At 45.6% G+C, this 15,971-nt stretch overlaps 1 protein-coding gene across 1 annotated transcript in view; it reads right to left on the bottom strand.

Moving 5' to 3' along the window:
- Positions 1-15,971, bottom strand: part of FAM151B (family with sequence similarity 151 member B) — a 109,568-nt gene that overhangs the window by 85,683 nt on the left and 7,914 nt on the right. Inside the window, exons 2-3 of the mRNA XM_040421491.1 lie at positions 9,774-9,899; positions 92-251 (exon numbers count right to left, since the gene is read on the bottom strand). Coding sequence (XP_040277425.1) covers positions 92-251; positions 9,774-9,899 — 286 coding nt within the window. The remainder of the gene's footprint in view (positions 1-91; positions 252-9,773; positions 9,900-15,971) is intronic.

Here is a 15,971-nt window from a genome sequence, read left to right as displayed (position 1 = left end):
TCTTGTGGCCTAACAGAATCCCCTGCCTGTGTGTTGCCAAAAAGAAAAGGTCATAACAATGCAACTTACCCATCTCGTCATGATAACTTACCTTTTGAAATCAAGCTTAATGCCTTTACTAGATGCAGAGACCTCAGACAGCCAGTCCTGTAGATTTATGTCACTGTCAGTGTAAGGAGGATGAGCCATTATAGGTTCTCTACGCCCAGCCCCTCGGAGGAGAACATCGGCCTCGATCATATGCACATCACCTGTGTACGTGAACCAAATGTACAGGCTTCATTAATCGTAAAACTGAATCCTAACATTTCACACCACTGCTAGGTTTCATACATGAACCTCCAAAGCTATAGCTGGATGGGACCTTCATCCTTTCACGGTTATGTCCACCTTCACAACCAATGTCTCCTATTCTCCCAGTGTATATCAGGCAAAAAGAAGCAACTTGTTGCTGTATGTGGTATATGATGAACACCAGCGCTGCCCCACAGTCCCCACTGACTATATACTGGGGTCTGTTGGGCTTCCACATAGGGTTGAGCGATATACCGGTGTCCACAATATACCACCGTATTTAATTATGTCATAGGAGCGGTCACATGTGTGCCGACCGCTCCTAAAATGTCCACGTCCTGACGCCTGCTTACATGTCCGTTTACGCAGCTGCTGCAACCTCCGTTCTCCTTCTTCCCTATGACCCCGCCCACCAACGTCTGGAAATGCACTCTCCAAGGCAGGTGAAGTGCGAAAGCGGAAAGGGAGGCGAGATAATATTTAGGTACTCATGGAGAAAGGTGTTAATGTCTAGATCTGCTCAGGCTTATCAGCAGCCCCTGCACAGGGGAGTCCCATCAGTAGAAGCCCTATACAGTATAATGTCTCCCTGATGCCCCCATGCAGGAGCAACAAGGAGACTATACTCTATACTGTATGGGGCAACAAGGAGACATTATACTGTTAGGGGCGGGGTGGGGCTGGGGTAAAATTGTTGCCCCATGCAGTATAATGTCACCTTGTTGCCCGCCCCATGCAGTATAATGTCTCCTTGTGGCCCCTATACAGTATAATGTCACCTTATAGCCTGCCGACCCATACAGTATAATGTCTCCTTGTGGCCCCCATACAGTATAATGTCACCTTATAGCCTGCCGCCCCATTAAGTAACTGTAAGAAAAATAATTTTTCTTGTGGAGTGTAATTAGAAAATTCGAGGATCCATTCCACAGCAGTAAGACCCTTCACATGTTCAATTGATGTGTACAAACTACATACATCGTATGTCACTAAAAAATCTCCTGTCTCAAGATGTATACTCTTAATATCAGACAAGAACTGATTCGTGTCCAATAAAAAGGACGGAGTCTTTTTTATCAATGGAGTTAGTACCTTTTCTATAAGCATAGCAGGTGCAGACAAAATAGAAACATTGGAGGCCACGATTGGCCGGCCTGGGGGGGCTGTTAGACATTTGTGAATTTTTGGCAACGTATATAATACGGGGGTAATCGGATGTTGGTTAATCAAGAATTGACACAACTTTTCGTCTATTAAACCTACATCTTTATGTGTTTGCACAATATAAGACAATTTACGTTTAATTTCAAAAACCGGATCCCTATCTAAAGGGCGATATGCATCACGGTCAGACAGTTGTGCTAAAATTTCTGAAACGTAATATTCCCTATCTAACATTACCAACGCACCCCCTTTATCTGCCGGTTTAAAAATGACAGATTTATCATCTAGTATAGTGTGCAGTGCATGCCTTTCTTCTTTGGATAGATTATGCGCAAAAGGCAGACCCTCGTGCTAAAAGTCAGAGATAATAACATTGAAATCTCTTTGCACCAAAGATATGTAGGTCTCGGAGGAGTGCCGACTGTATTTTTTGTACCCCTTGTGGCCCCCATACAGTATAATGTCACCTTATAGCCTGCCGACCCATACAGTATAATGTCTCCTTGTGGCCCCCATACAGTATAATGTCACCTTATAGCCTGCCGACCCATACAGTATAATGTCTCCTTGTGGCCCCCATACAGTATAATGTCACCTTATAGCCTGCAGACCCATAGAGTATAATGTCTCCTTGTGGCCCCCATACAGTATAATGTCACCTTATAGAATGCCGCCCCATACAGCATAATGTCACCTTGTGGCCCCCATGCAGTATAATGTCTCCTTGTGGCCCCCATGCAGTATAATGTTTCCTTGTGGCCCACCACTCCATACAGTATAATGTCTCCTTGTGGCCCACCGCCCCATACACTATAATGCCTCCTTTTAGTCTCCTTACAGTATAATGTCTCCTTGTGGCCCCCATAAAGTATAATGTCTCCTTGTAGCATGTCGCCCCATACAGTATAATGACTCCTTGTGGTCCCCATACAGTATAATGTCTAATTGCAGCCCACCGCCCCATACAGTATAATGTCTCCTTGTGACCCCAAGTGTTTTTTCTTGTAAATGGGTATTTATCGCGATATATATCGTTATTGCGATACATTTCTTAATATCGATTGCGTGGGAATATTTTTGATATTGCCCAACCCTATTCCCACATTAGTGTGTATCATTTTTACCAGACAAAAGAGCACAACTTGCTCCTGGGCTTTGATACCAGACAGTACCAAAGCTCAGTTTGGATTGCTTTTTTAAAATGTTTTTAAATAAGCAGATATGAATTCACCAAACTCTCGCGCGACTTCGGGTGAAAGGAACTTTGGCTCCACTGTTTCAATACATTTTAATGCTGTACGAAGGTCGATTTGCTCAAGCCTACTCAGTAGTGATGATGTTCATGGCTAATCCTGGTATGTCTTGTCTGAAGCTTGCTGCTACACCCAGCTTTTCCACAGTCTGATATTGTCCATCCCTCTCATCAATCCTTCTAAATCCTGGTATGTCTTGTCTGAACTATTAATGTCTCTTTCCCTGCTGGAATTATTGAGTATTTGTTTACATTGACTATTTCACCCCTGTATCTGGTCCTCCTTGATTAGGCCAAATGTCCCCCCTCCCCTCTTGGTTACACCTGATTGAACACTGAGTGGTATAAATCTAAGGTCCTAGGTCTTTTCAGACCTTGGTCTTTCCAAATGCAACATCTCTCAAGTGCAACTCTTAAGTGCACAGACTGAATTCTACCAGAATTGGACCACAGGTAATTACAGACATAGTTAATGCAAACAATGTTTCCATTTTTCATCTTACTCTTCCCACTTGTCAACAACCTCCTGAAAAACCCCCGCTTTCATTCACCCAGCAAGGAACTATTCATCTCTCCCTCCATCTTACCTTCTCATCTGACAGCTTGCACAAACCTGCTTGGCAACATAAAACACTTCCTTCCCAAACGCACACAGATACCTCCTGCCCTCTCCGATTCTCACCTATTAACACTTTCTCTGCTTCTCCTTACTGCTGGTGATATCTCTCCAAATCCAGGGCTCCCTGAACAAATCCCCACTATCACCTCTACGTCCCAATACAAATCTCCTTCTACAAATTTCTGCAACCCCTTAAACCTAATAACCATTCCTGTGACCCCTGCTCCTTTGGTTCCTCTTGCAGGAGCATTATGGAACGCACGCTCTGTCTGTAATAAACTGTCGTACATTCATGAACTTTTCATCTCGCAAAACCTTTCCTTTCTGGGTCTCACATAAAAATGGCTGACTTCCTCTGACACCTCCTCCCCTGCTGCACTCTCATATAGTGGATTTCAATTCACTCACACCCCTCGCTCTGGCTGCAAACATGGTGGAGGAGTTGGTCTTCTCCTATCAGACACCTGATCCTACAGCCCACCTCCACTGCCACCCTCCATTACGCTCACCTCATTTGAAGTACACTCTGTTCGCATCTACTCTCCCTCCGACCTCCAAGTAGCCGTCATTTACCGCCCCCCAGGCCCAGCCACCATCTTTCTTGACCACTTTAACACCTGGCTACTACACTTTCTTTCTGCCGACATCCCCACTATCATCATGGGTGACTTCAACATCCCTATTGACACCTGCCACTCAGCCGCCTCTAAACTCCTATCGCTCTCTTCCTCCTTCGGCCTATCACAGTGGTCTTCAGTTCCCACCCACAGAGATGGTCACACTTTGGATCTTATCTTTACCCGCCTCTGCTCCCTATCTAACTTTTCTAATTCGCCTCTCCCCCTATCCAACCACAACCTACTCACCTTCTCTTCATTGGTCTCTTCTGCTGCTCCCCCGGTTCACACACTAGCACACCCCTGCAGAAACCTTAAACATGTAGACTTTCGCTTGCTTTCTGACTCTCTTCTCCCACTCTCTACCATCTGTTCCCTCCAAGACCCAGATGCTGCCACCACCCCATATAACACCACAATAAGTACAGCTCTGGACACTGTTGCCCCCCCTCACACACAACAAAACCCGAAAAATCAACAGACAACCCTGGCACACCGACCTGGCCAAAAAACTCAAGACAAGCTTCCAGGGCTGCTGAGCGGCGATGGAAGAAATCCTATTCTAAAGATCATTTCACCGCATACAAGCAATCCCTCCTCACATTCAAATCCTCACTCGCTGATGCAAAACAGGCCTACTTCTCATCTCTCATATCTTCCTTGGCCCTCAGCCCTAAACAACTTTTTAGCACTTTTAACTCCCTTCTCCGTCCCCCAGCGCCCCCACCCTCTCCTCTCTTCTCAGCTGAGGACTTTGCCAAATATTTCAAACAAAAGATAGTCAACATCAGAGAAAGCTTCACTACACAGTCCCCACAGACCCTCTACACAACTGCTCGGTCCTCTTCTCCCAAAACCCACTTCACCACCATTACAAAAGAAAAACTCTCCACTCTACTCTCCAGATCACATCTCACCACCTGTGCACTTGACCCAATCCCATCCCACCTCATCCCTAACCTCACGAGTGTTTATCCCAGCCCTAACTCATCTCTTCAACCTATCACTAACCTCTAGTGTCTTCCCCTATGCTTTTAAACACGCTACCATTACACCCATCCTCAAAAAGCCTTCACTTGACCCATCTTCTTTGTCCAGTTATCGCCCCATATCACTGCTTCCGTATGCCTCAAAGCTACTTGAACAACATGTCCATTCTGAACTGTCCTCTCACCATTTCTCCTGCTCCCTCTTTGACCGCCTACAATCTGGCTTCCGACCCCACCATTTGACTGAGACTGCCCTCACCAAAGTCACCAGTCACCAAGAAACAATACTCTGTCCTCCTTCTCCTTGACCTGTCCTCTGCCTTCGACACTGTTGACCACTCCCTTCTGTTTCAAACTCGCTCATCTCTTGGCATCACTGACCTGGCCCTCTCCTGGATCACATCATACCTCACAGACCGGACGTTTAGCGTCTCCCACTCCCGCACCACCTCCTCGTCTCATTCCCTCTCTGTTGGTGTCCCGCAAGGCTCCGTCCTAGGACGCCTGCTCTTCTCTATCTACACTTTTGGCCTGGGACAGCTCATAGAGTCCCATGGTTTTCAGTATCACTCCTACGCTGACGACACACAAATCTACCTCTCTGGTCCAGACATCCCCACCTTACTATCCAGAATCCCACAATGTCTATCTTCTATATCATCCTTCTTCTCCTCTCGCTTTCTAAAACTTAACATGGATAAAACAGAATTCATCCTCTTTCCCCCATCTTGCTCAACACCCCCAACAGACCTATGTATCACGATCAATGGTTGCACACTCTCCCCGGTCAACCAAGTCTGCTGCCTTGGAGTGACCTTGGATTCTGCCCTCTCCTTTAGACCGCACATCCAAGCACTTTCCACCACCTGCTGCCTCTAACTCAAAAACATCTCCTGCATCCGTGCTTTCCTTAACTTTGAATCTGCGAAAATGCTTGTACATGCCCTCATCATCTCCCGCCTAGACTACTGCAACACTCTCCTCTGTGGCCTTCCATCTAGCACTCTCGCACCCCTCCAATCTATCCTCAACTCTGTTGCCCGACTAATCCACCTCTCACCCTATTACTTCTCTGCCTCTCCCCTCTGCCAATCCCTTCACTGGCTCCCCATTGCCCAGCGAATTCACTTCAAAGTACTAACAAATACATACAAGGCCGTCCATAACCTGTCCTCTCCCTACATCTCTGAGCTACTTTCCCGATACACCCCCACACGCACTCTCCGATCCTCACAAGACCTCCTTCTTTCCTCTTATCGCCTCTTCCCACAATCGCCTCCAGGATTTCTCCCGTGCATCCCCCATACTCTGGAACTCGCTACCCCAACATATCAGACTCTCACCTACAATGGAATCCTTCAAAAGAAACCTGAAAACCCACCTCTTCAGACAAGCCTACAACCAGTGACCCTGCTGCCTCCATACCGCCATGACCAACTTCATCCACACCTACTGTGTCCTTCTCCCATACAATGTAGATTGTAAGCCCTCACGGGCAGGGCCCTCTCTCCTTCTGTACCAGTTTGTAACTCGTCTTGTTTATGATTAGTGCAATTGTCTGTATTATGTATGTATACCTCTTCTTATATGTACAGTGCTATGGAATGAATGGCGCTTTAATAATAATAATAATAATAACCCACATGACTGATAAGGGTAGTGAATTCCTGCAGCGGTCATGTGAGGTATATGGGAAAATCATTGCTGCAGCGACAGAAACAAAGACATACGGGAGGACCGGCAACACAAAGACGTACGGGCGGACCGGCAACACAGATCCTTTCTCTGTTATTTTATAATAATCTAAACTAGTTATCTAAATTTGGGAGGTCTTGGAAAACTCCTTTAATTATTTTTTACATTTTTATAAGTCTCCTCGGGGGACTTTCACTTTTAATTTTTTTTTACCTATAATGTAATGGGGTATTCTAGTTTTGAATTTTCCGTATCAATTGATGGGAAACCACAAGTTATCACTTTCGGCGGGCTGTTTCAGCAGAGGAAAAGCCTTCCAGAGTTCATCGTATCCAGCACAACCTATACGGCATAGCCATTAACTATAATAGGGCCAGTTGGTAATTGTGGCATTAGTGCCGGGATTTGGCCAGCACTGGTTCTGGTCATGCCAAATCCCAGCACTAATCCCGGAAATAGGCCAGATGTAGAGTATATTGGGCCTCTATCCCTTTCTGGCTATGCCGAATACAATGAACTCTGGCTGTTCCTCTGATTTTAATGCTAGTGTGAAACTAGTCTAACTAGTATCTATTTTCCTGTACTCCATCAGGGTCATGAGACATTGTCCGCTTTGTTGGTTCCCTATACTGAAGACATCATGTTGACATCTGACATATGGCAAGGCTTGTAAGGCTCTTTCCTGTCAACACATAATCAATGACCGTGCCTCTGAGAGCAGTGTTCTTCTCAAACTCCAGGGCCCTGCCCTAGAGACATGATGTCAGCATTGATGCCATGGCTTAGGCGGTGGTTTTTCCAGCAGGGCCTTAAGCAGGCTTGGGTCTGTGACGTTCAAGCTGGGAGGGAAAGGAGAGGCAGAGACCTGATGCTACAGACACATCCTGAAAGTCTTGTGCGAGGATGCACACACAGGGTGCGGGTCACAGATCACAATTACACTAGAGGAGTCAAATGCACTTAGAACCTTATCATCTGACATACAGTACAGACCAAAAGTTTGGACACACCTTCTCATTCAAAGAGTTTTCTTTATTTTTATGACTATGAACGCATCAAAACTATGAATTAACACATGTGGAATTATATACATAACAAACAAGTGTGAAACAACTGAAAATATGTCATATTCTAGGTTCTTTAAAGTAGCCACCTTTTGCTTTGCACACTCTTGGCATTCTCTTGAGGAGCTTCAAGAGGTAGTCACCTGAAATGGTCTTCCAACAGTCTTGAAAGAGTTCCCAGAGATGCTTAGCACTTGTTGGCCCTTTTGCCTTCACTCTGCGGTCCAGCTCACCCCAAACCATCTCGATTGGGTTCAGGTCCGGTGACTGTGGAGGCCAGGTCATCTGGCGCAGCACCCCATCACTCTCCTTCATGGTCAAATAGCCCTTACTTTCAAAGTTTTCCCAATTTTTCGGCTGACTGACTGACCTTCATTTCTTAAAGCAATGATGGCCACTCGTTTTTCTTTACTTTACCATTTCAGGGGACTACCTCTTGAAGCTCATCAAGAGAATGCCAAGAGTGTGCAAAGCAGTAATCAAAGCAAAAGGTGGCTACTTTGAAGAACCTAGAATATGACATATTTTCAGTTGTTTCACACTTGTTTGTTATGTATATAATTCCACATGTGTTAATTCATAGTTTTGATGCCTTCAGTGTGAATCTACAATTTTCATAGTCATGAAAATAAAGAAAACTCTTTAAATGAGAAGGTGTGTCCAAACTTTTGGTCTGTACTGTATAATACCGCAAGGTTCAATGCTAGTGTTATTTATTTTTGTGTAACCAGAAACCCCCAGCAGGGATTGATGCAGAACAGCTAAGTAACAAAAGGGACCCCCCCCCCTTCCCCACACACACACACACACACACACACACACTGCCAGGCCTATGATCAACCTTGATCGCAGTGCTGAAGGAGTTAATTAAAAAAATTATCAGTCCCCAGCCATTAGTGGAGGAAGGTTGCAATCTTACTCTCACATGGGATTGCAATCAAGTACAAACAATTTGGAAAGTGGGAGGGTGGCTGTATCTACAATGTACATGTACGGTATGTGGGTGGCAGGAAAGTGTTAAATTGCACCGCAGCCCATCATAATAGCTGGTCCTGTCTGTAAGGCCTCTTTCACACGAACGATACGGATTAGGTCCGGATGTGTTCAGTGAAACTCGCACCATTTTGCAAGCAAGTTCAGTCAGTTTTGTCTGCGATTGCTTTCAGTTGTTCAGTTTTTCCACGCGGGTACAATGCATTTTGATGCGTTTTTTAACGTGCGTGATAAAAACAACATCTCCTAGCAACCATCAGTGAAAAACGCATTGCATCCGCACTTGCTTGCGGATGCAATGCGTTTTTCACTGAAGCCCCATTTAGGCTACTTTCACACTAGCGTCGGGTGTCCGCTTGTGAGCTCCGTTTGAAGGGGCTCACAAGCGGCCCCGAACGCATCCGTACTGCCCTAATGCATTCTGAGTGGACGCGGATCCGCCCAGAATGCATCATTTTGGCAGCGTTCAGCCTCCGCTCCGCTCAGCAAGCGGACACCTGAACGCTGCTTGCAGCGTTCGGGTGTCCGCCTGGCCGTGCGGAGGTAAGCGGATCCGTCCAGACTTACAATGTAAGTCAATGGGGACGGATCCGTTTGAAGATGACACAATATGGCTCAATCTTCAAACGGATCCGTCCCCCATTGACTTTTAATGTAAAGTCTGGACGGATCCGTTCAGGCCACTTTCACACTTAGAATTTTTTTTAAACTATAATGTAGACGGATCCGTTCTGAACGGATCCAAACGTCTGCATTATAGGAGCGGATCAGTCTGTGCAGACATCAGACGGACCCGCTCTGAACGGTAGTGTGAAAGTAGCCTTACTTCTGGGGGGCCATGGCTGCGTGAAAAAAAACGCAGTATATAGAACATGCTGCGTTTTTCACGCAACGCAGAACTGATGAGTGAAAAAAAAAACGCTCATGTACACAGACCCATTGAAATTAATGGGTCAGGATTCAGTGCGGGTGCAATGCGTTCACGTAAAACTCGCTCGTGTGAAAGGGGCCTTACATTTACATCGCTGATCAGACCTTATACATATAGGTCCTGTGATATACATGGGGTACCAATACGTTACTCACTCCGCAGGGCCTGGCGTAACTTCTCCTTGCTGTTTGCTGCATGCTCCCAGATTATTTCTACTCCATCTCTGGCTTTTATCAGATCTTTCTTCAAGAAATAGTCCAATATACTTTCACTCCATGGATCTAATAAGACCAAAAAATGAACATCTATGAGGCACAGTAATAGGACACAAGTCCTGGAGGCACAGTCCTGAGCCCAGATTAACTTAGTAAAAAAAAAAAAGGCATCAGAAAAAAAGATAATTAAAAATGCATGCGTTTTCACCGCAACTGCATTTTTTTTTACAGGTGAGATCTGTTACATCAACGTGTTTTACCTGTAAACTGGTTTGGCCCCTGAACATCACTTCCTCGTCTCGATCCACACCTTCGGCCTGGGACAGCTCATAGAGTCCCATTACTTTCAGTACCACTTCTATGCTCTCCAGACATCACCACCTTACTATCCAGATTCCTGCAATGCCTGTCTGCTATATCCTTCTCCTTCTCCTCTCACTTTCTAAGGCCCCTTTCACACGGGCGAGAATTCCGTGCGGGTGCAATAAGCGAGGTGAACACATTGCACCCGCAATGAATCCGGACCCATTCACTTCACTGGGGCTGTTCAGATGAGCAGGGATTTTCACGCATCACTTGTGCGTTGCGTGAAAATCGCAGCATGTTCTATATTCTGCGTTTTTCACGCAACGCAGGCCCCATAGAATGAATGGTCCTGAAAGAAGAAGAAAGAAGACGATGCCGGCTGCGCGAACAACAGGATGAGGTGAGTTAATTAATTTTTTATTTTTTAACCCCTAAAGCTACATTTTAGTAAGCATTCTGTATTTAGAATGCTATTATTTTCCCTCGTCTGCAAGGGGCATAAAACTTAACATGGACTCATCTTTCCTTCTAAATCCTGGTATGTCTAAACAACTTTTTAATCAATTTTGACTCCCTTCTCCGTCCCCCAGCGCCGCCACCCTCTCTTCTCAGCTGAGGACTTTGCCAAATATTTCAAACAAAAGATAATCAACATCAGAGAAAGCTTCGCTATACAGTTCCCACAGACCCTCTACACAACTGCTCGGTCCTCTTCTCCACCATTACAGAAGAAAAACTTTCCACTCTACTCTCCAGATCTCATCTGACCACCTGTGCACTTGACCCAATCCCATCCCACCTCATCCCTAACCTCACGAGTAGGTGTTTATCCCAGCCCTAACTCATCTCTTCAACCTATTACTAACCTCTGGTGTCTTACCCTCTGCTTTTAAACATGCTACCATTACACCCATCCTCAAAAAGCCTTCACTTGACCCATCTTCTTTTCCAGTTATCGCCCCATATCACTTCTTCCGTATGCCTCAAAGCTACTTGAACAACATGTCTATTCTGAACTGTCCTCTCACCTCTCCTCCTGCTCCCTCTTTGACCACCTACAATCTGGCTTCTAACCCCACCACTTGACTGAGACTGCCCTTACCAAAGTCACCAATGACCTACTAACAGCCAAAACCAAGAAACAATACTCTGTCCTCTTTCTCCTTGATCTGTCCTTTGCCTTCAACACTATTGACCACTCCCTTCTGTTGCAAACTCTCTCATCTCTTGGCATCACTGACCTGGCCCTCTCCTGGATCACATCATACCTCACAGACCGGACATTTAGCGTCTCCCACTCCCGCACCACCTCCTTCTTTTATTCCCTCTCTGTTGGTGTCCCACAAGGCTCTGTCCTAGGACCTCTGCGCTTCTCTATCTACAATTTTGGTCTGGGACAGCTCATAGTCCCATGGCTTTCAGTATCACTCCTATGCTGACGACACACAAATCTACCTCTCTGGTCCAGACATCACCACCTTACTATCAAGAATCCCACAATGTCTATCTTCTATATCATCCTTCTTCGCCTTTCGCTTTCTAAAACTTAACATGGATAAAACAGAATTCATCATCTTTCCCCCATCTTGCTCAACCCCCCCCCCCAACAGACCTATCTATCACGATCAATGGCTGCACACTCTCCCCGTTCAACCAAGTCCGCTGCCTTGGAGTGACCTTGGATTCTGCCCTTTCCTTCCGACCACACATCCAAGCCCTTTCCATCACCTGCCGCCTCCAACTCAAAAACATCTCCCGCATCCGTGCTTTCCTTAACTTTGAATCTGCGAAAAAATGCTTGTACATGCCCTCATCATCTCCCGCCTAGACTACTGCAACACTCTCCTCTGTGGCCTTCCATCTAGCACTCTCGCACCCCTCCAATCTATCCTCCACTCTGCTGCCCGACTAATCCACCTCTCACCCTATTACTCCTCTGCCTCTCCCCTCTGCCAATCCCTTCACTGGCTCCCCATTGCCCAGCGAATTCACTTCAAAGTACTAAAATACATACAAGGCTGTCCATAACCTGTCCCCTCCCTACATCTCTGAGCTACTTTCCCGATACATCCCCACACGCACTCTCCGATCCTCACAAGACCTCCTTCTCTTCTCTTATCACCTCTTCCTACCATCGACTCCAAGATTTCTCCCGTGCATCACCCATACTCTGGAACTCGCTACCCCAGCATATCAGACTCTCACCTACAGTGGAATCCTTCAAAAGAAACCTGAAAACCCACCTCTTCAGACAAGCCTACAACCAGTGACCCTGCTGCCTCTATACCGCCGTGACCAACTTCACCCACACCTACTGTGTCCTTCTCCCATACCATGTAGATTGTAAGCCCTCGTGGGCAGGGCCCTCTCTCCTTCTGTACCAGTTTGTAACGTGTCTTGTTTATGATTAGTGCAATTGTCTGTATTATGTATGTATACCTCTTCTCATATGTACAGCGCTATGGAATGAATGGCGCTTTAATAATAAATAATAATAATGGATAAAAAAAGAATTTATCATCTTTGCCCCATCTCATGCAGCCCCGCCAACAGACCTACTCAAAAATCTCTTTCAGAGCCGCACATTCCTCAACTAGGAGTCTCCAAAAATGCTTGTACATGCCCTCATTATCTCCCGCCTAGACTACTGAAACATCCTGCTCTGTGGCTTCCCACCTAGCAGTCTCGCACTCCTTCAATCTATCCTAAACTCTTCTGCCCGACTAATCCATCTCTCACCCCGTTACTCCTCTGTCTCATCTCTCTGCCAATCTCTTCACTGGCTCCCCGTTGCCTGGAGAATCCAGTACAAAAAACTAACTATGACCTACAAGGCTGTCTACAACATGTCTCCTCCATACATCTGTGACCTGATCTCCGGGTACATCCCCACTGGTAATCTCCAATCATTATAAGGCCTCCTTCTCTACTCTATACTCTGGAACTCTCTACCCCAACATATTAAATGCTCAATTACTGTTGAAACCTTCAAAAGAAAACTGAAAAACCCACCGTAAGACCACCTTTACCACTATACCACATATGACGAGCTTTAGGGCTCATGCACACAACAAATTGTGGATCCGCAAACCAGGGATACCGGCCGAGTGCATTCCGCATTTTGCAGAACGGAAAGGGCTGGCCCCTAATAGAACAGTCCTATCCTTGTCTGTAATGCGGACAATAATAGGACATGTTCTAATTCTTTTTGGAGGAACGGCCATACGGACACAGAATGCACACGGATTCATTTCTATGTGCAAATGCAGGCTGCGAAAAAAACGTAACGGACACAGACAAAAAAATATGTTTGTGTGCATGAGTCCTTATCCTCACCTACTGTGTCCTTCTCCCATTTCTTGTAGATTGTAAGCCCTCTCTCCTTGCTGTACCAGTTTGTAACTTGTCTTGTTCAGGTTTATTGCAATTGTTTTAAATGACCTATGTGCATTTTTCACAGTGCCCTGACTTCTCCTAAAGTCTCGCGCTGCAACCTGTCCTTCAGTATCCGGCACAGGTGCAGTAGAGGATTGGGGCTCGCCGGCAGTCCTCTTCTGTATTGTGCCAAAGGGCACGGTTCAGCTCTAGTCAGGGCTGGGTGTGATCAGGTTTACACCGCCTGGTACACATATGAACATAGGACCAACACAGATGCCTTCAGCTGCCAAGTGCACATGTAACAGGTCAGCCAGCTTCATAGGTACAAAACTGCTGACAGATGCCCTTTAAAACAATCTCATTTATGTTCAGGGGGCAGAGAGTATCTAACATAATCAAATGTAACATAATTCATCAGTACACAACTACTGACTACTTTCACACTTGCGGTAGCCTTTTCCACACTGATGGCCCCTGTAAGGAAACTCAATGTGTAAACCATGCCTAAAGCCTCATGCAGACGTCCGTGGAACACGGTCCGTGAGATACTAGACTGGCATTGCAGGAGCTCCTGCAATGCTAGTCCGGTATCTCACGGATGTCTGCATGAGGCTTAAAGCTGTCCGTACACAAGGGGGTCTGGCAGCAGATCACCACTAATTGCCTGTACATGCTAGGTGAAACAAGTAGCATGTACCGATGCAGCCTGGCAATTTGTGGGGATCCACATGTGGATCCCTATGTCGGACCCCCTCGTGTAGGTCAGGGATAGAAGAGACAGGTAATGCATGGACAAAACAAACACTTGTCCCCCTCCATTGGGCTATGTAGGATACTAATGGGTATTATGTAATTATGAATAATCTTATAGTATTCCAAATATAACCGATACATGGCACAATATACACTCACCTAAAGAATTATTAGGAACACCTGTTCTATTTCTCATTAATGCAATTATCTAGTCAACCAATCACATGGCAGTTTCTTCAATGCATTTAGGGGGGTGGTCCTGGTCAAGACAATCTCCTGAACTCCAAACTGAATGTCAGAATGGGAAAGAAAGGTGATTTAAGCAATTTTGAGCGTGGCATGGTTGTTGGTGCCAGACGGGCCGGTCTGAGTATTTCACAATCTGCTCAGTTACTGGGATTTTGACGCACAAGCATTTCTAGGGTTTACAAAGAATGGTGTGAAAGGGGAAAAACATCCAGTATGCGGCAGTCCTGTGGGCGAAAATGCCTTGTGGATGCTAGAGGTCAGAGGAGAATGGGCCGACTGATTCAAGCTGATAGAAGAGCAACTATGACTGAAATAACCACTGGTTACAACCGAGGTATGCAGCAAACATAGAAACATAGAAACATAGAATGTGTCGGCAGATAAGAACCATTTGGCCCATCCAGTCTGCCCAATATACTGAATACTATGGATAGCCCCTGGCCCTATCTTATATGAAGGATGGCCTTATGCCTATCCCATGCATGCTTAAACTCCTTCACTGTATTTGCAGCTACCACTTTTGCAGGAAGGCTATTCCATGCATCCACTACTCTCTCAGTAAAGTAATACTCGATTTCTGTTGAGACATTCAAATGGTAGAGTCCGAATTTGGCGTAAACAGAATGAGAACATGTATCCATCCTCTGATGGCTACTTCCAGCAGGATAATGCACCATGTCACAAAGCTCTAATCATTTCAAATTGGTTTCTTGAACATGACAATGAGTTCACTGTACTAAAATGGCCCCCACAGTCACCAGATCTTAACCCAATAGAGCATCTTTGGGATGTGGTGGAACGGGAGCTTCGTGCCCTGGATGTGCAACTGCAAGATGCTATCCTATCAATATGGGCCAACATTTCTAAAGAATGCTATCAGCACCTTGTTGAATCAATGCCACGTAGAATTAAGGCAGTTCTGAAGGCAAAAGGGGGTCCAACACCGTATTAGTATGGTGTTCCTGATAATTCTTTAGGTGAGTGTATATTCATACAAGAAAAGACAGTAAGAAAGTAGATGCAAGTGGTCATGAAACGGTTAACCGAATATTCCCACCATTTTCATTTCGTAATCCGGTAATTATCAGCATGTCTCACTGGTAGCACCCAAAGAACTAGTTTTATTAAAGATAATTGTTCTACGTGTTCAAAGGGAAACTGTCAGGTTGAACTTGATTCTGAGCTGCAGGCAGCATGTTATAGAGCAGGAGGAGCTGTCAGTGATTGCCAGTCTGCTCTCTATGGCTACTTTCTCACTAGCGTTTTTGCTGGATCAGGCAGGGTCCAGCAAAACCGCTTCCGTTACTGATAATACAACCATCTGCATCCGTTATGAACGGATCCGGTTGTATTATCTTTAACATATCTTTATCATAGCCAAGAAGGATCCATCATTAACTCCACTGAAAGTCAATGGGGGACGGATCAGTTTTCTATTGTGGCAGAGAAAAC

This window comes from Bufo bufo, chromosome 2 (assembly GCF_905171765.1).
Source record: "Bufo bufo chromosome 2, aBufBuf1.1, whole genome shotgun sequence".
Classification (NCBI taxonomy): Eukaryota; Metazoa; Chordata; class Amphibia; order Anura; family Bufonidae; genus Bufo; species Bufo bufo.
This window is presented reverse-complemented; position numbering and strand designations above follow the sequence as displayed.